Source organism: Salvelinus alpinus, chromosome 9, assembly GCF_045679555.1.
Source record: "Salvelinus alpinus chromosome 9, SLU_Salpinus.1, whole genome shotgun sequence".
In the NCBI taxonomy this organism is placed as follows: Eukaryota; Metazoa; Chordata; class Actinopteri; order Salmoniformes; family Salmonidae; genus Salvelinus; species Salvelinus alpinus.
In genome coordinates, this window is record NC_092094.1 from 9693159 (window position 1) to 9720729 (window position 27571).

Genomic DNA, 27571 nt, shown 5'->3' on the forward strand with positions numbered 1-27571 from the left:
CTACAGTATCCTTCCCACAATTTAAGATCTCTGAGATTTTCTTTAAACCAATCAAATAGCCTAGTTTGCACCGTCAGAAAAAACAAGACGGGAATTCTGTCCCAGGCCCACAATTCTGTCCCGTTAGCCTACTGTTGATGGCATAAGAGATGAGACAGCGAAAATACGACAAGTGTTTATTAAAATAGGCACATAGTGCAGAAAAGGGTAATCAGACCAGTAAATATAAAATACATGTAAACTTGATTTATTTCAAATTCTATTTAAAATCAGTATCCATGATAGCAAAATGTTAGAGTTTAATAACTAGGATCGAGTGCTCTAGTGCCTAATAAAGGAATATTGAGAGGTAAACTGTTGGGATTTGATTTATTCATTCCACAGAACAAGTGCAAAGGCCCATGTGTTCATGAGTGAATTCCCCACCCCACACACACAAATGCATCAATGTTTTTCAGGTGCCCGTAAACAAACAGACATGTCTGTACTACTCAATGCAGTGTCTGAGATAAAGCTGTATTGATGTGAATTATGCTCACGTTGTGTTTCCCCCTGATGACATAACTGCAATGGCATGATGATAAGAGGTCTTATGTATCAACAACATTCCATAGAACAAGTCCTGTGATAAAACCACACATTTATTTGACTGTTCTGCATAATGCATTAAAATAAGATATTCAAATCAACCTTAACGGCAAATACTAAAAATGCAGATGTCACCAGCAATGACATGTCTGAAACAAAACTCTACAGCTCTTATGTACAAGAGATGAGAGGGCTGACGGCATTTGCATTGGTAAAATAAGGCCAAATATGGTCTTCCACCATGTATAGTGACTTTAGCACCTGGGTTGATCCACGAAATAAGTGGCTTTTGCGTCTCTGACATTTTAAGTAGAAATTGTGCCCAAATATTGCATTTTAAAAGCCTGTTATATTAATTTTGGGCTCCCGAGTGGCCCAGCGGTCTAAGGCACTGCATCTCAGTGCTAGAGGCGTCACTACAGACCTTGGTTCGATTCCAAGCTGTATCACAACCAGAAGTGATTGGGAGTCCCATAGGGCGGCACACAATTGGCCCAGCATCGTCCTGGTTAGGGTTTGTCCAGGGTAGGCCGTCATTGTAAATAAGAATTTGTTCTTAACTGACTTGCTTAGTTAAATTAAAAGAAAAAATTGATGTGCCCTTTAATATATAGCACATGGATAATTTAATAAAAACATATTTTTCATATAAATAAAGACTTGCTAAAGTGCCAAAATGCAGAAATTTGTCATCCCTCCGTGGACCATCTATGACGTCTATGAAGATTTTAACACACTTTAATCCCAACATTTATCCAAGATTTCACCATCATTGTAAAGCTCTAGTTATTTTGTTACTTTGACAAAGTCATTTCTGAAAATGTATTTATTTAATGTGATTAGTGATTCATTTACGTCTGTCCCTCATTTTGTCAACCCTGTTATGTGAGCTGAACTCTCATTTTAATATGGTGAAACTATTCCTTAAAATAAAATGTTCTGCTAAATAAATATATAATATTCAAACCATAGTGTATAAGCAGGTAAGCTGGTTCTACTCATTTTGGCCATTTTCTGGGGTTTTTAAGTGGAAAAGTGAGTGGGTCGAACATAACATGTCAACCCTGTTACACATTGATGGGTTGACATACACAGGCTAGAAATGTTTTAACAATAAAATAAAACAAAAATCTGAAGTTTACTTTCAATTGCTCATCCCTGTGACACACAACAAACTTCCATTCCTCCTGTCACAAGGGGATTTATGGCTGTTTAAAGATGAAATCGCCAACCCGCTTACAGCCAACCCTGTCACAGCCAACCCTGTCACAGCCAACCCTGTTACTTTATTTTGCACTTATACTATAGTATATTTTTTATTCAACCTCTTGATGGAAAATTTATTTTTTTTCTGAAGTTGAACATGTGCTCTTCATGATAAAATGTTCAAATGAGGTGAAATCAAACATTTTGTTTCACCACGTTACACTGCTCAAAAAGGCACCTAATTGATGGAACGACCCACCTGTGTTCTATGACCCACAATCCCACCCAAAAATCTGCATCATATCAACAATAAAAATGTGTATTTCATTTTTGCTTAGAAATCCTTCATTGGGGATATAGGTATGCTTGCATCAGAAACGAATGCCTCCACTGTGCTCTTATTGGTTTTCAGTAGAGACATATTCATTGTATTACAATACAATTACAAAATTCACATCATCAAGCAGTGACACGGCCACACCTTCATAACGTCACTGCTTAGGTACAGTGCATCGACTGCAGGCACAGGGAATGATGGTTAGAGCACCATGGCTTCCTTGAACGCATCTATCCATCTGTCAAAGACAAATAACACAGTTAGTAGGCTATCACGTATGTGTATCACAGTTGAGAGTATGGTATCAGCATGCTTCAGTTCTTAACCCATTTAATCCCAAATTTTTCCCAGACATGAAAATATCCAAATCAAGTGTCATTAGTAACCCTTTGAAGTAATCAATCATTCTTTTTTGAAATTTTAATGGAAAAGTAGGTGAAAAAGTGTGTTTTATGGTCGGTCACAATTGTGACCGGTGGGATAATGTTACGTATACTAAATTAACATATCTCTCCTATGCAGTTATCAAAGTTCTTATAAATCCCAACCCAGTTATTAACACATTTAAAACTCTGTCACTGGCAGTCCCCAGCATTGCCTCTAGAATGCCCCGTCACGTTCTAGTGTGACTATTTTACACATCAAAAACCCTTATACAACACGATATGAACACTGAGAGCAAAGACAAAAAAACAACCATCAGCGTATTTCAACATTGTTAATTTATTGTAACATACATTGTAACACTGTTACTTTAGTGCAATATTCATTGTAACATTGTCATTGTGACATTTTTAGTGAAACATTCACTAACAACTGTATAGCAGTCGTGTGATTCATTCCCACTGAACATAAAGGTAACATTTAGGATAGAGGTAGCCTGTAGAATATGCATTCAAGTAGAGACCTACACTGAACATAAAGGTAACGTTTAGGATAGAGGTAGCCTGTAGAATATGCATTCAAGTAGAGGCCTACACTGAACAAAATACAATTATTTATATAAAAAGCGCCACTGCACAATGAGTGCTTATATATATATATATATATATACACATCATAGAGGTAGGCTTCAGAACCAAGTGCAAGATTAGTTTGTGCATAACTATTTTAAACTGTGATGAGTCAGACCTACTGTCATACAGTATGTCTTGAATCAATTGACCTTCTTTTCCAAAAACATTTCAGTCATTTTGATTGTCTTTTTTGTCGACTTTTCCTTTCTTCCTAGAGTCCGTTGTACTGCTTCTCCTCACCCTTTATCGACTTTTCAATTTTTCTTTTATTGTCTTTTTCAGCCCTTTTTCATTCGCTCTTATCTCCTTTTCTACTGTCCATGGTATATCTTGAAGCACTCAATGTGCAGTGGCGCTTTGCATTTCTCACATGCATAGGTAGTACGTTTGTCACAATGACGACTTCTCTGGAACCGGTGCATCGTGTTGATTGGCCAGTGAGAAGCTTTGTCATATCTTGCCTGATCTTCAACAGTAGCAGCCAGTAAAGACCTCCTTCCGTGGCTCAGTGGTATCGTGCAAAACTTTTGCATATTTGGGCTGTATACTATGTGTTTTGGAATCACAGCGGTGGCAGGCCTCTTCGATCGTTTGAACACTCAATCTTTATTTTTGGCCACCTGCAGCTTTTCCCTTGGCTCTTCTGGCTGACCCCTATGGCTTGTAGAGGCCCTTGGCTCTTCTGACTGGACCCTCTGGCGGGTAGAGGCCCTTGGCTCTTCATTATCAACAATGGAGGGGGGTGGGGGAGGTTGTGGATGGGGGGTGAGGGGTAGGTCTTCATCACTGATAACATTGTTCCTGTCATGATCTGTTAGCATAGGTTCAGCATATGCATTCAACAGCCTGGCTGGCAAATGGCCTGTCCATAGTCCATATCTGACCCATCGCTATCACAATCACTCAGGACAGCATCTTTCTCATTTTGAGGGATAACTGCAATGTTGCATGCTTTGTCTGGGCGGTCACCTAGATCCAACATATCCCGAACTTGACTCAAAGTGAAACTAAAAGAAAGAACAGAGTAGAAAGTTAGGTAGAACAAGACCTATGTATGTGTATCAGTATGTGTATACCTAGATGCACTGTGATATCCCACGGGTCACTATTGTTGCCGTCAACATGTTTACACATTCTATGACCACACTGAACAAAGTTGAGTAATTGCAAATGCATGTATCAATACTAGACACCTTAAAGATGATGTGTACCAAAAATCTTTGTCCTATCTTTATGTTAACATACTTTACTAACCTTTTGTTTGGGAGCTTTGATGCAGCCATCCTCTTCTCATGGTGCAACCAGGAAGTAAACAGCTCTGGTCATGTGACAATTTACACTAAACATGTGACACTACACATCTTTCATTGAGACCCTTTATTATTTCAATATTTGCTGTAAATGCATTGATACGTCATTCAGTAAAAGATTTAGAGCCTTATAACTAAAAAGTTTTTTACGGTCACTATTGTGACCGATGGGATTAAATAGGTTAAAAGACCTTCGCTTGAAAAACAAGGGGGGGGGGGGGGGGGTGGAGCGCAATAGTACTGTTTGTCCATTTTGAGATGTCGTAGCCAGTTACACTTCCTCAAAATAATCTGAATTAATCGAAGATAACTCAATAAATCTGTCATTAATTGACATTTTTGCGCAATTTTACATCTAACTAAAATGTTTGGTGCAGTATTTTTCAATTAAAAAATATGCAGGAAAACGATTTGTCTCTTGTTCAATGACAAATACATTATTGAAGAATCCCTACTGTTCACCAATCATCGACAAAGGTGCGTAGACTTCAGCTCCATACTTCGGTTTGCCTCCAGAAAAAAAATTGTGTGCCCGAACAGCCAAAAAACACCTCACCGAAGTCCAAAACGAACAAAAACATCACAATATGTCATCATATTATATGCACAAACTCTAGCGAACTGTTTCGGCTGGGAAGCATGTGTACATCTTTAAGCGGGAACAAATATGTATCCTATAGAGAAGCTGCAATATTATGTTCAGGTAAACTCTCCCCTGTAACTATTCCTCAGGTCGTTGCTGTAAATGAGAATGTATTCTCAGTCAACTTACCTGGTAAAATAAGGGGTAAATAAATAACTCTTAGAGGTAAAGTGAAGTACTGCCGCTTATAGCTCATCTCCACAGCCCTTAAATCAATAACCCTGGAATCAATAACCTTGTTGCATCCCCCCCTTCCCTCTTCAAAGGGACCACAATGGAAATAAGCTTTTAAGTTTTGTGTTATCCTTGATGATTTTCTTAAATTGTATTTGGAGGCGTCACCGGCTGGAGCCGCCCTTATGTATGCATTTTTTTTTTTTTAAATGGTCTAATATATTCAATGAATCAGCATCATATGATTGGCATTCAATCCTTCTGTACTCTACCTTTGGGCAGTTTGGCTGTCGTCTGCCTTGAAAATGTAATGCAGCGTGTTTTTGTGATAGAGCTTGAATTGCTGCTTCTGAACTGCCGGTCCTGCCCCCTCTTCCTCCTCTTTCAACATGAAGCCCAGCAATGGCTGGCTCTCTAACGCTGCCACGTCCTATGACAGACAGGAGAGAGAGAGAGAGACAGGAGAGAGAGAGAGAGCGAGACAGGAGAGAGAGAGAGAGACAGGAGAGAGAGAGAGAGAGAGAGAGAGAGAGAGAGAGAGAGAGAGAGAGACAGGAGAGAGAGAGAGAGAAGTTGGATTTTGGTGAATTAAATTACTCAAACACTTATCTTTTTCATAAAAAATTAATTAAAAAAACTATAGCAGAACAGAACTAAAATAATGTCTCAAAATATAGAATAGCAGAGGCATGAATGTTATGTGAGTAACAGGTGTAGAAAACATTGAGAAGGTCTTTGACAACATCTTGATCAGATGTATTTACAATACAGTCTACGGCAGCACCTACCTCACTGGCAGCGTACGTATACAGGACTTTGTTCTTGATGACGAACCAAAGCCTCTTCCCCTGCTTCTTATTGCCCTTTGACCTCTGCAGGTAACCACTCATAGACGAGTTGTCTGTGTTTGCTGTCACCTGAAAACAGCAAAGATCATTGGATAACGTCACTGACTAATCATCAGTAACATATCGGTCGTGTTCAAATGGGCACCGAATGGATGTAAACAGTCTGAACCGGGGAGATATCTGAATCTGAAATGCTAATTGTCCATTATGAAACGTTTTACTATGGTGTCACTGTTCCCTAATGAATACGAACGACTCTGATTGAACTTTAGAGTGGTAGACTAGTCACCTCCTTGAGGGCAGCAGGGATCTTCTTCGTTTTCCTGGTGAAAGCAAAGGAGGATTTTCCACCAGGGGAGAGAGTTGCAGACAGGGCCTTTTCACCTGGAAAAAAGGGGAACGGACAAAAGAAACATCCTTAATGACTGGACCCAAAATGTACAGTGTTCTTCTGCATCTATTTATTCATCTAATAAAGTAAACCAATCAATCAATGAACCACTGTTTGGAAGCAAGATCTATTCTAATCTGTACTGATGTCTCATGATCTACTGGACATGTACTCCCCCAGATTAACGTTGACATAAATCATTGCCATGTTAAAATTATGTGTGTGGGTGTGGGTGTGGGGGGGGGGGGGGGACGACAAGTCCCTTTTCTGATTAAAACGACACATAGGATCTTTTTCCATCAAGAATGTTATTACATATTAAAAGCCAATCCATCACGTCATTGTTGGAGATACTTTCGGAGGTACTTGTGGTAATCTGTAAAAAAAAATGGCTTCTGAATCTGCTGTTCTGTTTGGTTTATCACCTGCAGGTCTTGTGTCCAAATACATTGCTGATGCAGCAAATGACACGTTTATTGTCATAGTATACTGTGGTGTAGCCCTGACAACTAACAGATGATCATGGTGACCCAAAGTGAACAAAGAAGCAAATCACTGTGTCATACTGGCCAGTGGTTGCCTCATCTCGTATGGCGTGAACACAAAAAGATAGAGGCTAGGGCACTGGGCCCTCTACTGTGTACCAGTGTGTTACATGGAGGCAGGCCTTACGCCTCTGCTGGCAATGATCACACACTACGGCCAGCTGGTTCTTTAACACACACACACACACACACACACACACACACACACACACATCTTACTTCTCTGCTGCTGTAGTACAATAAAGCACTGATCACACACTCTGGCCAGCTGGTTCTTCAGATACTCCAGACAGTGTTTGTTGGAGGAGCAGGACTGGCACACCACCTATAGATGGTATAAAAAACATGAATTACTATACCACGGCATTGTTGAATACTCGTTTCTGATTGGCTTGAAGGGCATTCTAGAGTGTGCGATATTTGCAATGACATTATATCTACTGCATACACAGAAACATAAACCAAAAGGTTGGAAGGTTCAAACATAAACCAAATGGTACAGCCTTTCTTAATGATTGTGTGTGAAATTCTTAAACACACTGAGGCATACTGTATGTTCTGTGGTCCCAGTGGAAGACGCCCCTCATCCATAGCGATACGGTATAATAATGTTTTAATTCAAATGTTCTTAATAATACTCTATGTAATTGCACCCCTCACCTTTCCACAGGCTCGGCAGTGGTGTCGTCTCCAGGTGAGGGTGAACTCACAGGTACAGACCATACACATGGTGGCCCTTGGGTCTGGGATCCAGATAGGGGCCTTAGAACCCAAAGAGGCTCCACTGTCACTGTCCTCAGACCCAGTCTGCACATAGAATAGAATAGTATAGAACAGAATAGACTTTATTGTCCAATTTGTGAGAAATAGAACTCTGTCTTCTCCCCATCTCAACCCCTCTGTAATACCTTATTCAAAGCCTGCAGGTATAATGCACTATGACGCAGTTATAATGCATCGTAACGCTTGTCATGTACGATCCCCTTATAATGTGCTATAATTATGTCATCACTACCTCCTCCAGAGTCTTGCTGGAGATGAAGGAAATCTTCTTCCTGGTGTAGTCATTGATCGCTGTGGAGATGGTCTCCAGCCAATCATCTCTCTCAACCGCAGAACTACAGTAGAAGAAGACAGGATGTGTCAGACTACTGCTGAACTAGACATGAAATTATTGTTTAATTCAAGGTTAAATAGATGGGTAACACTTTACTAGGCCAGCAGGTTTAATGTATTATTATGCAGTTACAATTATTTAAAATAATTGTTGTAATTAGGGCTGTGGTGGTAATTTACCCTTAATTAACATAAACACATTTAGCAACTCCTGGCTTCCACACAAGGATTGTAGGCTAATAAATCCATGTAATATAGCCTACACCTTCACAATAAATCCATGTAATATAGCCTACACCTTCACAATAAATCCATGTAATATAGCCTACACCTTCACAATAAATCCATGTAATATAGCCTACACCTTCACAATAAATCCATGTAATATAGCCTACACCTTCACAATAAATCCATGTAATATAGCCTACACCTTCACAATAAATCCATGTAATATAGCCTACACCTTCACAATAAATCCATTATGATGATTTGAAATAAAGTCGCTTGAAAGGCATGAGCTCTGCTTAGTTTTTTTGCGCAGGCTGTACACACGCCAATAGTCTATCATTCACAATTTGACAAGTACTTAATAATGCCTCGAATTTCAACACGGCATCCCCTTTGTTGCGGTAACGCACCATAAACAAATCAATGCCTTTTGCGGCCCGGAGTGCTGTGTTGTGCTCTTCTCCCTGTGTGTGCGGCGCAATCTGAAGCGTCTCTCACTCGCACCGCTCTCCGTCACGTGATCGGGTCTTTCTTATAGGCTACAAATTAAGACGGACACATCCGGGACACAACCGTGCGCGTCCTTATCCAATTACGAGTTGCATATTGAAGATATTTTTTCGTCAGCCAACAAGATGAGTAGGCCTAACAAACAGCAAAAGTACTAGTCTATGTCAATATACTATTCCCCATAGTACAACAGTTGACCTATTCTATTCTGTGCGAGAAATAAATATTCCAAACATAGTCTGGGACAGTTGTGAGATGCGATAGATCCCAAATTAATACAAACCTGTTTTATGCAATGTGGCCGATTCAACAGATTAGAACGTTTAGAATAACATGTTGATAAACTATTAGGCTATTTCTTCACATTATAAAAGGGCAGCAAAGCGCACATGGTAGTAGGCTATAAATTTAGCGGGGAAAACACCATTATCAAAAGTGACCGGAAATGCAATTATGCACGTAATGCTTTTATTATAAAAGGTGCATTTTTTATGGTGAAAATTATCTTCCCTAAACTTGAAACTAACTCTGCTTATAAATACCAGTTAGGCTCTACACCCCTTGTAAAGCGGATAAATGTGCTTCATTTTAAGAAGATATTTGGCCACTTTAGTTGTGATACAAACCTTATTAAAATAGGCCTATGGGCTATGCTACCTGAGGTGTGATACAAACCTTATTCAAATAGGCCTATGGGCTATGCTACCTGAGGTGTAATACAAACCTTATTCAAATAGGCCTATGGGCTAGGCTACCTGAGGTGTGATACAAACCTTATTCAAATAGGCCTATGGGCTAGGCTACCTGAGGTGTGCGACTATGTTTCGAAGGCATTGTTTCTTATGCTGGGCATCATTCACAAGTGATAATATATCAGTCATATATTATATTAGGCTAATATTTTCACCCATCAGACTATTCTTAATTTAATCTCGTCTTAAAATATACAAAATAATATATGTGTGACATTTGTTTTGAATTAGAATGGACCATTATCATGCACCTGTATTGAAACAGGGGCAGCAGGGAAAAAGACATGTCATCTATGCACTTAAATAACGAATGGAGGACGCTTTTCCCCGGGGTTTATTTTCATGCCAGCCAGGTAGGCTATACTCCTGTTGTAAATATAAGCATGGTGGTAAATATTAGGAAAGCTGAGAAATAAATGTAGTAGGCCTAGCCTATAGAAAGCTGATGGGATCCTCCTCTTTTTAATAGAGGCCATCACTCTGTTTTCTCGCACAATTGCATAGCCTATAGAAATGTTGCGCAACATGAGCTCTCATGGGCTCTCATTGAAGTGCTTGATTAGATTTTCGAAAACATTTGCATTGATGTCATTGTGATTAGGAGGACAATAGAGTGCTGAGTATCAGGCAGTTAGCAAGTTTGGTAGGCTACTAATGACCAGCAGCAGCATCAGACATAAATGTCTTATAATAATCTCATACCGATCCTGACTAAATGCCGCAAGCCATGTTCAATAATCCCTTTTATAAGAGATTATATAGCTTCATACATGCTTATAATCAGTATTATAACCTGGGTGGCTCGAGCCCTGAATGCTGATTGGCTGACAGCCGTGGTATATCAGACCATATACGGGTATGACAAAACATTTATTTTTACGGCTCTAATTACGTTGATAACCAGTTTATAATAGCAATAAGGCACATCGGGGGTTTGTGATATATGGCCAATATACCACGGCTAAGGGGTGTATCCAGGCACTCCGTGTTGCATCGTGCTTAAGAACAGCCCTTAGCCGTGGTATAAACCACACTCCCTCAGGCCTTATTGCTTAAATATGAAGCATTACCACTTGCTCTATATTGTGACCGGTTCTCACCTGCCAGAGAGTATGAAGGAGCGTTCCACACTCTCAATGGTCAGCTCATTCTGAAAGGCCTCTTGGCTGGGCTTGCTGACCTACAATTACATACATTTTTAACATAACAACTATTACAAGTTCTCTTACCAGAGAAATAACATAGTTTTGTGGTGGAACATTAAAACTATAATCTCATCTGAAATTGATCCATACTGCTTTATGTGGCTCTGGCCAGAATTAGTGCACTATATAGGGAATAGGGTGCAATTTCAGACAGTTAATGAGCTCTCACCTTCATCCCAGTCAGAGACAGCATGTTGTTGAGTTTGAACTGGCCAGATTGAACAGGTGTGGTGTACAGCAATGTGTCGTTGAACTGGTTGAAAAAACAAACGAAAAAAACATGTATTCACTGGAATTGCTCATCGAGACACCAACACTCGAGAGTAAGTTTCAAGTTTTATTAGTCGTCTGTTCAGGATACACATGGTATACGGCATCCACCAAAATGCTTACTTGCAGGTTCCTTCTCAACAATGCAACAACAATAAGAACTAATAAAATATAAGAATGTAAATTAAATGGCTCAGTAGAAAATATATATTTTTGCATAATTATATTACAGGAAAGCACAGTTTATAGTCCAATATTTACACATCCTTTGGGGAAGGGGGGATTGGGGGGGCTAGTGTTTAAATTGTGCAGTATTTAGCAATAATAATAAAAGTCCGGAAGCAGGTGTTGTGATGTGTGTGTAGCATGAATTTCACTGAGTGTACATAAACACTTTCCATGACATACAGTGCCTTCGGAAAGTATTCAGACCCCTTTCACATTTCGTTACAGCCTTATTTTCCTCATCAATACATTTTTGCTAATTTATTAAAATAAAAAAACTGAAATATCACATTTGCATAAGTATTCAGACCCTTTACTCAGTACTTTGTTGAAGCACCTTTGGCAGCGATTACAGCCTCGAGTCTTCTTGGGTATGACGCTACAAGCTTGACACACCTGTATTTGGGGAGTTTCTCCCATTCTTCTCTGCAGATCCTCTCAATCTCTGTCAGGTTGGATGGGGAGCGTTGCTGCACAGCTATTTTCTGGTCTCTCCAGAGATGTTCTATCGGGTTCAAGTCTGGGCTCTGGCTGAGCCACTCAAGGACATTCAGAGACTTGTCCTGAAGCCACTCCTCTGTTGTCTTGGCTGTGTGCTTAGGGTAGTTGTCCTGTTGGAAAGTGAACCGTCGCCCCAGTGTGAGGTCCTGAGCACTCTGGAGCAGGCTTTCATCAAGGATCTCTCTGTATTTGGCTCCTTTCAGCTTTGCCTCAATTCTGACTAGTCTCCCAGTCCCTGCCGCTGAAAACATCCCCACAGCATGATAATGCCACCACCATGCTTCACCGTAGGGATGGTGCCAGGTTTCCTCCAGATGTGACGCTTGGCATTCAGGTCAAAGAGTTCAGCCTTGGTTTCATCAGACCAGAGAATCTTTAGGTGCCTTTTGGCAAACTCCAAGCGGGCTGTCATGCGCCTTTTACTGAAGACAGCCTTCCGTCTAGCCACTCTACCCTAAAGGCCTGATTGGTGGAGTGCTGCAGAGATGGCTGTCCTTCTGGAAGGTTCTCCCATCTCCACAGAGGAACTCTAGAGCTCTGTCAGAGTGACCATCGGGTTCTTGGTCACTCACCTCCCTGACCAAGGCCCTTTCCCCCCGATTGCTCAGTTTGGCCGGTCAGCCAGCTCTAGGAAGTGTCTTGGTGGTTCCAAAATTCTTCCATTTAAGAATGATGGAGGCCACTATGTTCTTGGGGACCTTCAATGCTGCAGACATTTTTTGGTACCCTTTCCCAGATCTGTGCCTCGACACAATCCTGTCTCTAAGCTCTACGGACAATTCCTTTGACCTCATGGCTTGGTTTTTGCTCTGACATGCACTGTCAACTGTGGGACGTTATAGACAGGTGTGTGCCTTTCCAAATCATGTCCAATCAATTGAAATTACCACAGGTGGACTCCAATCAAGTTGTAGAAACATCAAGGATGATCAATGGAAACAGGATGCACCTGAACTCAATTTCGAGTCTCATAGCAAAGGGTCTGAATACTTATGTAAATTTGCAAATATAAATTCGCACACATTTCTAAAAACCTGTTTTCGCTTTGTCATTATGGGGTATTGTGTGTAGATTGCTGAAAAAAATCTATGTAATCCATTTTCGAATAAGGCTGTAATGTAACAAAATGTGGAAAAAGTCAAGGGGTCTGAATACTTTCCAATGGCACTGTAGACTGACCAGGTGAATCCAGGTGAAAGCTATGATCCCTTATTGATGTCACTTGTAAAACCAACTTCAAATCAGTATAGATGGGGAGGAAACGAGTTAACGAAGGATTTTTAAGCCTTGAGACATGGATTGTGTACGTGTGCCATTCAAAGAGGGAACGGGCAAGACAAAAGTGAAGTGCCTTTGAATGGGTTATGGTAGTAGATGCCAGGCGCACCGGTTTGAGATAAGAACTGCAAAACTGCTGGCTTTTTCACACAACAGTTTCCTGTGTGTATCAAGAATGTTCCACCACCCGAAGGACATCCAGCCAACTTGACACAACTGAGGGAAGCATTGAAGTCAACATTGGCCAGCATCCCAGTGGAACGCTTTCAACACCTTGTAGAGTCCATGCCCCGAAGAATTGAGGCTGTTCTGAGGGCAAAAGGGGAGGTGTTCCTAATGTTTGGTATACTCAGTGTGTGTGTGGTGTGGTGTAGTGTAGTGTGTATATGTGTGTGTGTGTTAGTGAGTGCATGTGTGCTAAGGTGTGGAGAGTCAGAGCAGGTGGTAAGTGCAGTTCAAGTGTTCAGTAGTCTGATGGCTTGTAGATAGAAACGGTCTCTGAGCCTGTTGCTATCAGACCTATGAGGTGCGAAGAGAATCGTTTCTTCCCACACTGCTGACGACTATTTTAGTCCGCTCATACAGCAGGCTTTTTGTGAGGAGAAAAAAATGTTTTCAAGCACCCGTACTTCACACGGCTATAATCAAATCTCATGCTCCGATACATGTGGTGGGAGAAAGGAAGGAGACACAGCTGGGTAGTGTTCAGTAGGTACGAATCAGAAGGCACTATCAGAACCAGTCAAATTAAGAAAGGCTCATTTTGTTTCCTACTCACCAGGAAGAACATCCTGGGCTGCATGACCTTCCTGGAGAGCTTCATCAGAACACCCTCTTTCAGGAACACCTGGAATACACCACACATCAGACACCCTCTTTCAGGAACACACCACACATCAGACACCCTCTTTCAGGAACACACCACCTATCAGACACCCTCTTTCAGGAACACACCACACATCAGACACCCTCTTTCAGGAATACACCACACATCAGACACCCTCTTTCAGTTACACACCACACATCAGACACCAGGGATTTAACTCTTTCAGGAACACCTGGAACACACCACACATCAGACACCAGGGATTTAACTCTTTCAGTAACACACCACACATCAGACACCAGTGATTTAACTCTTTCAGTTACACACCACACATCAGACACCAGTGATTTAACTCTTTCAGTTACACACCACACATCAGACACCAGTGATTTAACTCTTTCAGTTACACACCACACATCAGACACCAGTGATGTAACTCTTTCAGGTGCACACCACACATCAGACACCAGGGATTTAACTCTTTCAGTTACACACCACACATCAGACACCAGTGATTTAACTCTTTCAGTTACACACCACACATCAGACACCAGTGATGTAACTCTTTCAGGTGCACACCACACATCAGACACCAGGGATTTAACTCTTTCAGTAACACACCACACATCAGACACCAGTGATTTAACTCTTTCAGTTACACACCACACATCAGACACCAGTGATTTAACTCTTTCAGTTACACACCACACATCAGACACCAGTGATGTAACTCTTTCAGTTACACACCACACATCAGACACCAGTGATTTAACTCTTTCAGTTACACACCACACATCAGACACCAGTGATTTAACTCTTTCAGGTGCACACCACACATCAGACACCAGTGATTTAACTCTGTCAGTTACACACCACACATCAGACACCAGTGATGTAACTCTTTCAGTTACACACCACACATCAGACACCAGTGATGTAACTCTTTCAGTAACACACCACACATCAGACACCAGTGATTTAACTCTTTTAGTAACACAACACACATTAGATACCAGTGCTATAACTCTTTAGAAGCCAATCCATAATCAATGAAGAACCCAAATTCCTATCAGTGAGCCAGGGAGGTCCCTGCAGATACCCACCCTCCCAGGCAGGACGATCTCACGGTGTCCGTTCAGACGGCACTGAACCTGAATCAGCTTCTGGAAGTTATCCTGAGAGAAAAGAGGACGACAACAACAAAAGAGAGTGAATATTCCACCACAGCTATAGTCATAAAGGCAGTGATTTAAAAAGACGAGTAAAACTATGCTCACCCCCTGTTTCATGATGTCATTGGCATGGTTGGCCACCTCCTTCACGATGCCCAGAGCAGCTGTGGGTGGATATGGAGATACAGGGATTAGGCTACTATTATTATTACTAATATAACACATTTAATGCCCCAGACTTTCTGGTTCACTTCTGTCTACACGTGGTCCCGTGTGGCTCAGTTGGTAGAGCATGGCGCTTGCAACGCCAGGGTTGTGGGTTCATTCCCCACGGGGGGACCAGGATGAATATGTATGAACTTTCCAATTTGTAAGTCGCTCTGGATAAGAGCGTCAGCTAAATGACTTAAATGTAAATGTAAATGTCTATTACAGCTACTACGTTTGTCGTGCTCTCTACAATAAATGTTGAGAACCCCCTGTGCTGTTGAGGGGAATAAGTCTTAGAATGATTTTATGCAGATGACATCCTTGACCATGATACCGAGTGTTTTGCTTTACCTTGTGTGTCTTTGTAATCTGCCGAGTCTGGAGACAGGTTCTTCAGGTAGTCTGAAATGACACACCATTTTAGAGAACATAAAAACATATTCTATCCAATGATACTTCACTAGGAACAGTGTAGCAGGTCAATAGGTCAATTCAGGTGCCTTTGTTACTACACAGGACAAGTGCCTTGAATTGTATTGGAAATTCTTGTAATGTAATTGGACCGTGAAAATCCTGACGTACAACAACCAAAAAGGTGCTTGTGAAATGGAATTATACAAGAGTGATGTGGTGAAAGACATTTTTTCACATTAGTCTCGTGCGATGCTAAGCCCTCTGACATGTTAAAGCTCGTTATGTCATCAAATCAGATTTGGACCAAGCTTCAAAATTTGAGTATGAGTGGCTTGAGGAGTAGCTGGAAAATTCTCGACATGTTTTGAACGTCTTTGACCAGTAGATGGCGATGTGACACCATTTAGCTTATTTCACATTGTTCCCTCAAATAATTTGTATTTATTAAGGATCCCAGCAGCTACTCTTCCTGGGGTCCAGCACCATTAAGGCAGTTATATACAATTTCAAATATTACATGACATTCGATTTCATAACACTTTTCACAACATATTAAGTGTGTTCCCTCAGGCCACTACTCCACTACTACCACACAAAACAATATGTACGTGTGTGTGTCTTATCATGTGTATGCGTGTCTGTACCTGTGTGTGTCTCTTCACAGTCCCCTGTTGTTCCCTAACGTGTATTTTTATCTGTTTTTAAAATCTGATTCTACTGATGGCATCAGTTACCTGATGTGGAATAGAGTTCCATGTAGTCATGGCAGTGAGTTGTACTGTGTGCCTCCCATAGTCTGTTCTGGACATGGGGACTGTGAAGAGACCTCTGGTGGCATGTCTTGTGGGGTATGCATAAGTGTCCAAGCTGTATGCAAGTAGTTTAAAAACAGACATTTCTGTGCATTCAGCATGTCAACACTTCTTACAAAAACAAGTAGTGATGAAGTCATGAGAGCCATGAGAGATTTACGTGCATATTACTAATGTTAGCTCTCTGTTTACATTGAAGGGCCAGCCTTGCTGCCTTGTTCTGAGCCAATTATAAATGTTCCTAAGTCCCTCTATGTGGCACCTGACCACACGACTGGACAGTAGTCCAGGTGCAACAAAACTAGGGCCTGTAGGACCTGCCTTGTTGATAGTGTTGTTAAGGCAGAGCAACGCTTTATTATGGACAGACTTCTCCCCATCTTAGCTACTGTTGCATCAACATGTTTTGGCCATGACAGTTTACAATCCAGGGTTACTCTAAGCAGTTAAGTCACCTCAACTTGCTCAATTTCCACATTATTCATTACAAGATTTAGTTGAGGTTTAGGGTTTAGTGAATGATTTGTCCGAAATACAATGCTTTTTAGTTTTAGAAATATTTAGGACTAACTTATTTCTAGCCACCCAATCTTAAACTAACTGCAGCTCTTTGTTAAGTGTTTCAGTCGCTGTGGTAGCTGACGTGTATAGTGTTGAATCATCCACATACATAGACACACTGGCTTTACCCAAAGCTAGTGGCATGTAATTATTAAAGATTGAAAATAGTAACGGGTTTAGACAGCTGCCCTGGGGAATTCCTGATTCTACCTGGATTATGTTGGAGAGGCTTCCATTAAAGAACACCGTCTGTGTTCTGTTAGACAGGTAACTCTTTATCCACAATATAGCAGGGGGTGTAACGCCATAACACGTACGTTTTTCCACCAGCAGACTACGATCGATAATGTCAAAGGCCGTACTGGGGTCTAACAAAACAGCTCCCACAATCTTTTTTATCATCAATTTCTCTGAGCCAATCATCAGTCATTTGTGTAAGTGCTGTGCTTGTTGAATGTCCTTCCCTATAAGCGTGCTGAAAGTCTGTTGTCAATTAGTTTACTGTAAAATAGCATTGTATCTGGTCAAACACCATTTTTCCCAGAAGTTTACTAAGGGTTGGTAACAGCCTGATTGGTCGGCTATTGAGCCAGTAAAGCTTTACTATTCTTAGGTAGCGGAATGACTTTAGCTTCCCTCCAGGCCTGAGGGAACACACTTTCTAGTAGGCTTAAATTGAAGATATGGCAAATAGGAGTGGCAATATAGTCCGCTATGATCCTCAGTAATTTTCCATCCAAGTTGTCAGACCCTGGTGGCTTGTCATTGTTGATAAACACAAAAAAAGAATTAGCCTCTTCCACACTCAAAATTACAATGATTGTCTTTCATGATTTGGTCAGTTATACTTAGATGTGTAGTGGCTGCATTTGTTGCTGGCATGTTATGCCTGAATTTGCTCGTCTTACCGATTTAAAAGGTGGGAGGAGTTGTTTACGGTAATTATGTGCAATGATTTAGCAATCTTGTTACATCTCTCTGTGCACTTTTTAGTAGTCTAATCCTGATATTGTCCAGGAACACGGCCCATAATAAACAGTGTACCTGTGAGCAGCATCTGATATTGAGGGATCCTCTGAACAGGTTTCAGCAGGTAATGCCTCAGAGCCAGGCTGGCACAGCGAGGACCAGCCTGAGACACAGAGTCGGAAAAACATTATTTACAACACACACTAGCAGACACAAACATGCACAGACAGAAAGTCACATACACACACAAACAAACAAAGCATATCACAAACAACGCCTTCAACTTCAAGCAACAACACACCAAAACGGGTTGACCCAGTGAGACGTTTACCTCAAATTCCCGCACCACTGCAGCGAAGGCTGGATTCTTCCTGCTATGCTCGTCTAGTAGGGCCACATTCTTGTCAAACTCTCTGATGTATGTGGAATACATCTTCAGATAAGGCCCTTTCTTCACAAAGACGTCCGCTAGACGACCATGTTCGTCCCTGATCAATGAAACAAAGGCTCAGACATTGAGAGAGCGATGGAGTCTCTGATTTATTTCAGTTAGAGCTATCACAGTATTGGTGAAAGATGCAACATTTAGCCAGTCAAGCTTAGATTTACCGCGTGATTCGATTTTGATGTGTGGTTTACCTCAGGACTGATAGATAGTGATTTATGTAGGTGTAATTCCTTCGTCACGATTAATTAAAAGGGATGTTGATGGAGATCGGTTAGTGGTGGCTCTGGTCATAGAGATTGATTCACTCTATTAAATTTGAATTACACCCTTTTCACACTACTGAGTCAATCCAAGACCAGCTGTACTGAGGTGACCTGGCTATGCATCCACTACAGATACTGGAACCTTGCTGGAAAGGACAATACGAAAACATAACGTCCGTTCCAGCACAGATCGGTTCAGGTTGGCACGGTACTGTGAAAATTCTATTGTTCTAAACTAGTACAGTACCACTGGGCGACCCTGTCCTCCAGCTCTCTGAGCAGGTCCTGGTTCAGTTCGTAGAGCTGGGGCAGATAGTACAGGATCTGGTTCAGAATAGCTTCCTCTATAATAGGCTTCCCACTCGGACGAGAAGCCTTCGCCACCGCGTCACGGAAGTCCTGTAGGGGGATGGACGGGTCAGACGTAAAGACAGACAGGCAACACACACACACACACACACACACACACACACACACACACACACACACACACACACACACACACACACACACACACACACACACACACACACACACACACACACACACACACACACACACACACACACACACACACACACACACACACAGAATGAGTCTGTATATTGTGGCTATTCTTTTTAGAGAACACAGAAAAGTGTTAGGCTACAACCACATCAAACGTTCTACATTTTGAACATTTCAGTGCACTTTAGATCTGAGGGACGAGTCATCCTCGACCTCTGACCTCTATACCAAGCAGACCCCCCCCCAGTCCTTAAAGAGTAGAGGGTAGCAGGAGGGGAGGGCAGCTAGGGCAGCAGTGAAACTGCTTACTACAGATTACAACACATTCCGCACCAGATTGGCTGTAAGGGGCCCAGGCCCTGTGGCAGGGAGCTCATGTAGTTTACATCTGCTGCTCACAGTCATAATACACTGCTCAGCTTAGATGGGGGGGGTCAAGGTTCAAGTACTGGGGAGGGGGGGGGGGTGTAGGTGAACTGCACAGGGCACCCCAATAACAAATCACGGCTCCACTATATGAATATCAATATGCCCCATCACCCCCCCCCCAACCACTACATGTTCTATTACACTGGACACACTGGACACAAGTGTTGCTGATTTTGTTAAAAAGGGCTGATTGGTGAATCAAACACATGCCTACAGCATAACTTCCTGTCTCTCCCCCACAGTGTGGTTTCAGAGACAGTGACTCAGTCAGTCATGGCTCATCTGTGGCACAGCCTACAGCATAAGTCTCTCACTTCATATCCTGTGCAGATCTACCACCTCTTAGTCCTTGGAATGTACTGTATGTGTAAACAACGAGAAAAAATAAACTAGTCTTGTGCAACTAATTTAAAAAATCCCTAGCTGAACCTAGACGTCAGCTATTATACTATTACAATTTGTTCAGATTCTGGTCTAATCAGAAAATTACTGGTTAAAACTACTGGTTAGACCAAAACATACAGTCAAGCTCTGAGTTCAACACACACCATTAAGTGACTCCAGCTCAGACCAGCTATGTATGTATGTATGTATGTATGTATGTATGTATGTATGTATGTCTCTCTCTCTCTCAAACACACATGGCGCAGTCTGGAGAACATACAGGAGTTCTCACAAGATGAAAACTATACACTGCAGACAAACACAAACCCACAGGACTGGAGACTAAGATGGCTTCATACAACAACAACAACAACTGTGTTGATAGGCTATCAGATATGTAGAGAGGGGATAAGTGCCAGAATACTCACGATATGGAGAAGCTTCAGGACGTTGACAAATACATTCTCGGAGCTCATGATCTCTCTGGCGATGTGGACTATCTTGTTCCGCTTGGCACCACTGCCAGCCTGGCACGGACACAGGTACAAACACGTCAAGTAAATCACTACATTTCACCAAGGTTATTGGTTCAATACTCGCAGGGATCAGATCCTAGAAATGCATGTGTCACTGTTACCGTAAGTCCCTTTACATACGTAGAAACACCTCTCCTCAGGCGTCTCACCTCCCTCTCCTCAGTGTCTCACCTCCCTCTCCTCAGTGTCTCACCTCCCTCTCCTCAGTGTCTCACCTCCCTCTCCTCAGTGTCTCACCTCCCTCTCCTCAGTGTCTCACCTCCCTCTCCTCAGCGTCTCACCTCCCTCTCCTCAGTGTCTCACCTCCCTCTCCTCAGCGTCTCACCTCCCTCTCCTCAGGCGTCTCACCTCCCTCTCCTCAGTGTCTCACCTCCCTCTCCTCAGTGTCTCACCTCCCTCTCCTCAGTGTCTCACCTCCCTCTCCTCAGTGTCTCACCTCCCTCTCCTCAGGCTTCTCAGCATCTCACCTCCCTCTCCTCAGTCTCTCACCTCCCTCTCCTCAGTCTCTCACCTCCCTCTCCTCGGGCATCTCACCTCCCTCTCCTCAGTGTCTCACCTCCCTCTCCTCAGTGTCTCACCTCCCTCTCCTCAGGCTTCTCAGCATCTCACCTCCCTCTCCTCAGTCTCTCACCTCCCTCTCCTTAGTCTCTCACCTCCCTCTCCTCAGGCTTCTCAGCATCTCACCTCCCTATCCTCAGTGTCTCACCTCCCTCTCCTCAGTGTCTCACCTCCCTCTCCTCAGTGTCTCACCTCCCTCTCCTCAGGCTTCTCAGTCTCTCACCTCCCTCTCCTCAGACTTCTCAGTGTCTCACCTCCCTCTCCTCAGGCTTCTCAGCGTCTCACCTCCCTCTCCTCAGTGTCTCACCTCCCTCTCCTCAGACTTCTCAGTGTCTCACCTCCCTCTCCTCAGACTTCTCAGTGTCTCACCTCCCTCTCCTCAGACTTCTCAGTGTCTCACCTCCCTCTCCTCAGGCTTCTCAGCATCTCACCTCCCTCTCCTCAGTGTCTCACCTCCCTCTCCTCAGACTTCTCAGCGTCTCACTTCCCTCTCCTCAGTGTCTCACCTCCCTCTCCTCAGACTTCTCAGTGTCTCACCTCCCTCTCCTCAGCGTCTCACCTCCCTCTCCTCAGTGTCTCACCTCCCTCTCCTCAGTGTCTCACCTCCCTCTCCTCAGTGTCTCACCTCCCTCTCCTCCCTCTCCTCAGACTTCTCAGTGTCTCACCTCCCTCTCCTCAGGCTTCTCAGTGTCTCACCTCCCTCTCCTCAGGCTTCTCAGCATCTCACCTCCCTCTCCTCAGTGTCTCACCTCCCTCTCCTCAGACTTCTCAGCGTCTCACTTCCCTCTCCTCAGTGTCTCACCTCCCTGTCCTCAGGCTTCTCAGTGTCTCACCTCCCTCTCCTCAGTGTCTCACCTCCCTCTCCTCAGGCTTCTCAGTGTCTCACCTCCCTCTCCCCAGGCTTCTCAGTGTCTCACCTCCCTCTCCTCAGGCTCCTCAGGCTTCTCAGGTTCTCCTTTGCTAGAGGAACTCTCATCATCCTCTTCATCCGAACTCTGAACCATGACGTCCTCATCCGACTGACCATCTAGCGGGCCAACATCCTCATCTATAGAACTCCTGTTGGAACAAGAGATGATCAGTAGGAACAGACACACCTGCAGAAACATCCTGAAACTCACAGTCTCACACCTATGGGAAAGAAGGGGTGGGAAAACAGAGTGTAACCTTAAAGTGTATAAATGTGAAAGAGGGAGAGAAGGGAACTGGGGAAGTGAGATTAGTAACAAAGTGAGATTAGTAAAACACCTGAGTAAGCATATCATTAATCATGGAGGGGGGGGGGTCTTTTTAACTGAAGAATCATCATCATGTCCAGTAGTATTCGATCATGCCCTGCAGCGACCACACAGTACACACATTAAATAGAGACCGACCAGGGAAAACACATTTTACTAGTCAATCCTTCACACACACAATTCAACATAAAAGAGCAAGACAAAAAGCAATGCCTTGGGTCAGTTGAGGGATTTGGCTAGATGCCACCTCTGCTGCCAACCCAAACCCAACAAAGGACTTATCCAAACCAGTCACTCCTCCCTACTCCTACCTGCTTGAACTTAAGGAAATGAAAGGTGTAAGCCACAGGTCAACCCAAGCATTAGACAGCCCCGGTTCCAAACCGGTAACTCTACCCTAATCCTAACCCCTAGCAAAAGGCTAGGCAGAACTCTTGACAGGGGCTGGTAGGATTTGTTTAGAACTGGGCCACAGCAAATGGCTACCTGATGTAGTCTCCTTCTCTGTGCATCCTGAGGCAATATACCCTGTTTACAGTAGAGATGCTTCTATGGCTGTTTTGTAGAAGTGAGCAGCACTGACTTAAACACTGAGCCATTGGTTCAAGGCACAGAACACAGTAAACATTTTTCAAACGCCAACTGATTTTTAGTCAGGCCATTTTTAGTGCCGGTCGTTGAGGTACCGATAACACTGATACCATACCTTTAAAGTCTGCACAGAATAGACCTAGATGGTAAACCGGTCACAACACACCTCTAAAAGAGTGAGACAGTGATGCAGGACTATAGTCTCTAAGTAACTGTCACAAAAATGTAAATGTACGGAAATGTTGCTTATGTTTCTGAGGGAAGGGTCATCAAACAACATCCCTCATTACACTAAACTCACAGCAGCTGGATATTTTGGTGAATCTCTGAAAGATGTGTCACTCCCGAACATGCTTTAGTGCCAATCTAGTGCCAGCTCACCAGACTGAAGTTTCCATTAACACTACATACTGAGCATACTTCCCCTTAGTCTGTCATGACTCAGAATCACTCCCACAAAGCCCTGCTTTTCAGGTGATATTTTTCACCTGAAGACTTTGATTTATTGAGAATACTATTCGAATCGCCCCCCCTTTTGTATGGAACTACTTTTCATAAGACATACAAGAATGTATATAGCCTGTCTTTTTACTGTTGGTTTATTTCTTTACTTACCTATTGTTCACCTAATACCTTTTTTTTTGCACTATTGGTAAGTAAGCATTTCACTGTAAGGTCTACTACACCTGTTGTATTCGGCTCACGTGACAAATAAACTTTGATTTGAATAACCACCAACCTATGCTGAGACAGAATAGGCTTTAGTACTAGTCTTCCTCCCCAGACAATAAGAAGAATGAATACCTCTCCGTGCTGCTGTGCTGTTCACTGCATCTCTTCAGGGGATGGTACGGCTCCTGTTCCTCGTAGATATTGGCATTATCATACAGGTGGTTGTGGCACTCCGACTGGTCCGGTGGTGTACCCACCCCCAGCTCACTCCCCCGTAATCCTAGTCCAACAGGCTGGTTAAAATAATCAGGTATCGCCTCGTAATAGGGTACATTTTCATACTCCACAGCCTGCTCCGCTCCGGGGTAGTGGATCTCATCCCCGTCCACGCTCTGCTCCGCCCCAACCCCGATCACCCCCAGCTGGGGACAGGAGAACTTGTGGGCGTCCCCCACCCGAATGCCCAGGCGTTCCTGGAAACAGACGCCACTGTCTTGGAATACATCATCCCCATATTGTTCTGCCTCAGCTGCAGTGCTGTCTAGAGACTGGCCTCCCTTGGTTAGCAGCTTGGGCAGCATCTTGACAGAGAGTTTCAGATCGAGAAGCCTCCGGAAAGAGTTCCGTTTCTGTCCCTCAGAAGGGGTCAGGTCGGCAGAGGAGAAGGACTTGGCCTTCTGTTTCCCCAGGCTGAAGGGCTTGGATGGTGACAGCGTTTCATCTGTTGGCAAGCTGCCCTTTGTCTGTGTGTTGTCCGTGCTCCTCTTACGGGATACAGGAGACACAAGCGTCTGAAAGATGCTGTTTCTTTTTGGTTTATCCTCTCCTGGGGTTGCAGGGAGCTTTCTCATAGCTTTCGTGGCCTTGGTGAGGGCACCTCCATCATCGTCACTATCGGAAGACTTTCGTTCCTCCACTTCTCTCTCTTCTGACAGTCCATTCTTCAGTACCCTTGCTGCTGGGGAGCTGCGTCTCTGCGGTTTCTTGGGGAAGCCGGCCATCTTGTTTAGAGCACTCGCGTTTTCTTTGTAACTCCCTGTGGTTGTTAAGGTGAGGGGAAAGTGGCAGTTGGAGCTGAGCTCCAGCTGGTTGGAAAGACTGGTTGAGAGAGGATGACAACTAATCTCACCATGGATCTCCTCCTCTTCATTCCTCCCTTCCTCCTCCTCTTCCTTGTCCACTGAACACTCCAGTTCATAGACACCGTCATCCACCCATCTCAGCTCTTCCTCCTCTACATCCTGAGGGAGGTGTAGACAGGAAGAGGAGGGGAGGAGGTGCAGAGGGGAGGAGGTGGGGAGGAGGTGCTGAGAGGAGGAGAGGAGGTGCAGAGGGGAGGAGGTGGGGAGGAGGTGCTGAGAGGAGGTGGCAGAGGAGGTCGGTGCTCCTCTCTCAGGTTCAGAAAGAAAGGCTTCCTTTCTGGGAGGGGGAGCAGGAACAGGTGGCAGGCCGGGTGTCCTGGAGGATGGGAGACCCTCCCAGCTATCATTTGTACTGGCAGGACTTTCTGCAATGTTGTGTGCCCGAGAAGCAGGTGCGTTGACAGACAGAGTTGGGCTGCTCTTCCTCTCCAGTGACACCTTTCTGACAGTCGTTTCCCTCCCTTGCCTCCCCTCCTCTGGGACTTCCTGTCCAACCAGAGCAGACTTCCTGGGTTTCCGTGGTACTGGGACAGGGAGGGGCTTCCTAGGGGCAGCTGGGTTTTGATTGGATGTGCCAGTGTCTCTGCCAATCCCTGTGGAGCTGGTGGGATCTTCCTGTTCTCCGTGACCAATGGCATTAGAGGAGGTGGCGACGACGTTACCGTTGGTTTCATTGCTATGCGTTCTCTGAGGAAGAGGGCGCTTTATGTCAGGGCGTGATGATGGCGTCACAATGTCTGAGTTGAGGTTCTGTTTCGGGTTTAAGAGGTGGTTATTGGTGGACAGCAACACAACCTGTACGCAAATGTCTGGTAGAGTGTTGTTGTTGACTGCTTTCCTCTTGTTGTTGTTGACCCCTTTGTTCTCTCCAGATTGAGATCTGGGAACAGGCTTTATTCTAGATTCCTCCGTTTTGCCATTGTTATGCAATGTTTTCAAGTCCTTATGAATTGTGTTAATCACTGTATCCGTGATCACTGTATCCGTGATACTGTTCTCAACACACAGACAGTTCTTCTGGCTACACAGACAGTTCTTCTGGCTACACAGACAGTTCTTCTGGCTACACAGACAGTTCTTCTGGCTACACAGACAGTTCTTCTGGCTACACAGACAGTTCTTCTGGCTACACAGACAGATAGGAATAATATAATCCCAATCAGGTACTGTATTCCTGGACTTTAGAAGACCTATACTTGTAGACATCTCTGATGGTCTCTGAGAATAAGTCTGATGGTGATGGACAGTCTTTGAGGAAAGAGGTTTGGAGTCCATAGCGGCGGGGAGGCATGGTTTGGGTAAGCGTGGTGGTTTGGACTCCACAGAAGTGATGAGGCATGGTTTGGGTAGGCATGGTGGTTTAGGGGCCAGAGCTGGTTTAATCGTCTTTGGTGTACAGAGGGAAGCCTGAGAGAGGACATCTCTTTTGGGGGTCGAGGAGGGGGAGGGCCCTGGCCTCTGCGGCTGGGCATTCTTTGGTTTGGGGGCAACTGGTGGTTTCTGCATGCCTGGAGAGAGCGAGTGAGGGAGAGATGAAGAAACTGGTGTTAGAAATAGACAGAAAGTGGCTCCATCCTCAACTCATAAATGACAGAAAAAAGGTCAAATTCTCAAGATTAATTCAAGTATAAAGAAAAGACTGAAACTGTAAAATAATAATCCATTAAACATTTAAATGCTCTGAAAAGGCAGACAGATGCTGGGTGAAAGAGGAGAAAAAGGTCAGTCCTGTTGTAAAGGTTAACAGGTTTTGTGTGTGTCCTGACGATCAAATAGGCCCTTCACCAAGTACCACAACACCACTCAGTGGGTTTGAAATACCAGGCATATCACATGACTGTTGTTTTCCACACACACACACACACACACACACACACACACACACACACACACACACACACCTCAACAGTACAGTAATCATATTAATGGCCCAGCCAACAAAGCAGCGATAGGAATTACTATGAGGGGGAGTATGGAGCTGGTGCCTGGTCAGTGTGACTGCTGAGTGGTCACGTAGACAGAGTAACTGTGTCCCAATTCTCTACCAGTCTGCCCTAAATGTGCACTTGCTCACTTTTCTTCGTGGATTTAAAAGAAACTGACTGATGTAAGAAATATGGGGGAAATTCCCTCTAGTCTAGATCCATTCTTAGGTCAATTGGACCAATCCAATGCTCCAGGCACGACGACAATCAACACTAGACGAGTGTATTGGAGCCACCAAACAGCTCCAATTATTACTTTATACCAAATAAAATAGATTTTAATAAATGTATCATTGTTTAAATAACAATATTAAACGAATATGTATAGGTTTGTGTAATGTCTATTCTCTACACAGGTAAATGAAGCTTGTTTTACAAATTCGACAACCCAAACGACATCGATTGACACTTCTCATCAACTTTGTGCCAGTCAACAAACCTGCGCTCTTGACGATGAATCCTGCCGCACAATCACACTCCTCCGGCTTCTCAAAACCTTTTAACTCAACCCAGGGAAACCGCTGGCTTTCTTCATTCTTCCTTGAGACCCATTGTCAACACTCAAGTGTGGCGTCAAAACGTTGTAATTAATCTTGCGATCTGCCCTTTAAAGATGAAGTTATATTTCCACATTTGATCTTGAACTGGCAACAGTCGCGATGCACTGATCCACCCCGATGTTATCAACTTGTGATGAGTTTATTGCTGGTC

At 43.5% G+C, this 27571-nt stretch overlaps 1 protein-coding gene across 1 annotated transcript; it reads right to left on the reverse strand.

Annotated features, from left to right (window-relative positions):
- Positions 1-355: 355 nt before the first annotated feature.
- On the reverse strand, positions 356-27571 carry LOC139584259 (FYVE, RhoGEF and PH domain-containing protein 6-like). Its single transcript, XM_071415895.1, has 20 exons — positions 27300-27571; positions 23866-26383; positions 22150-22291; positions 20567-20665; positions 19066-19217; positions 18439-18595; positions 18183-18270; positions 15703-15753; positions 15247-15305; positions 15073-15144; positions 13922-13990; positions 11039-11122; positions 10765-10844; positions 8074-8176; positions 7719-7865; positions 7278-7383; positions 6412-6506; positions 6063-6191; positions 5547-5704; positions 356-2369 (listed from the first exon to the last, which is right to left on the reverse strand). Exons 2-20 carry the CDS (start codon positions 26379-26381, stop codon positions 2333-2335), a joined length of 4344 nt encoding a protein of 1447 aa, XP_071271996.1. The 5' UTR covers positions 26382-26383; positions 27300-27571; the 3' UTR covers positions 356-2332.

Bases quoted from the DNA above. Each gene is read 5' to 3' on its own strand.
- LOC139584259 (XM_071415895.1), bottom strand. From the start codon at position 26,381: ATGCAGAAACCACCAGTTGCCCCCAAACCAAAGAATGCCCAGCCGCAG. The intron at 19,218-20,566 runs GTGAGTATTCTG...ATCCCCCTACAG, and splicing joins TCCTGAAGCTTCTCCATATC to GACTTCCGTGACGCGGTGGC. The intron at 15,145-15,246 runs GTGAGCATAGTT...CTTTTCTCTCAG, and splicing joins ATGACATCATGAAACAGGGG to GATAACTTCCAGAAGCTGAT.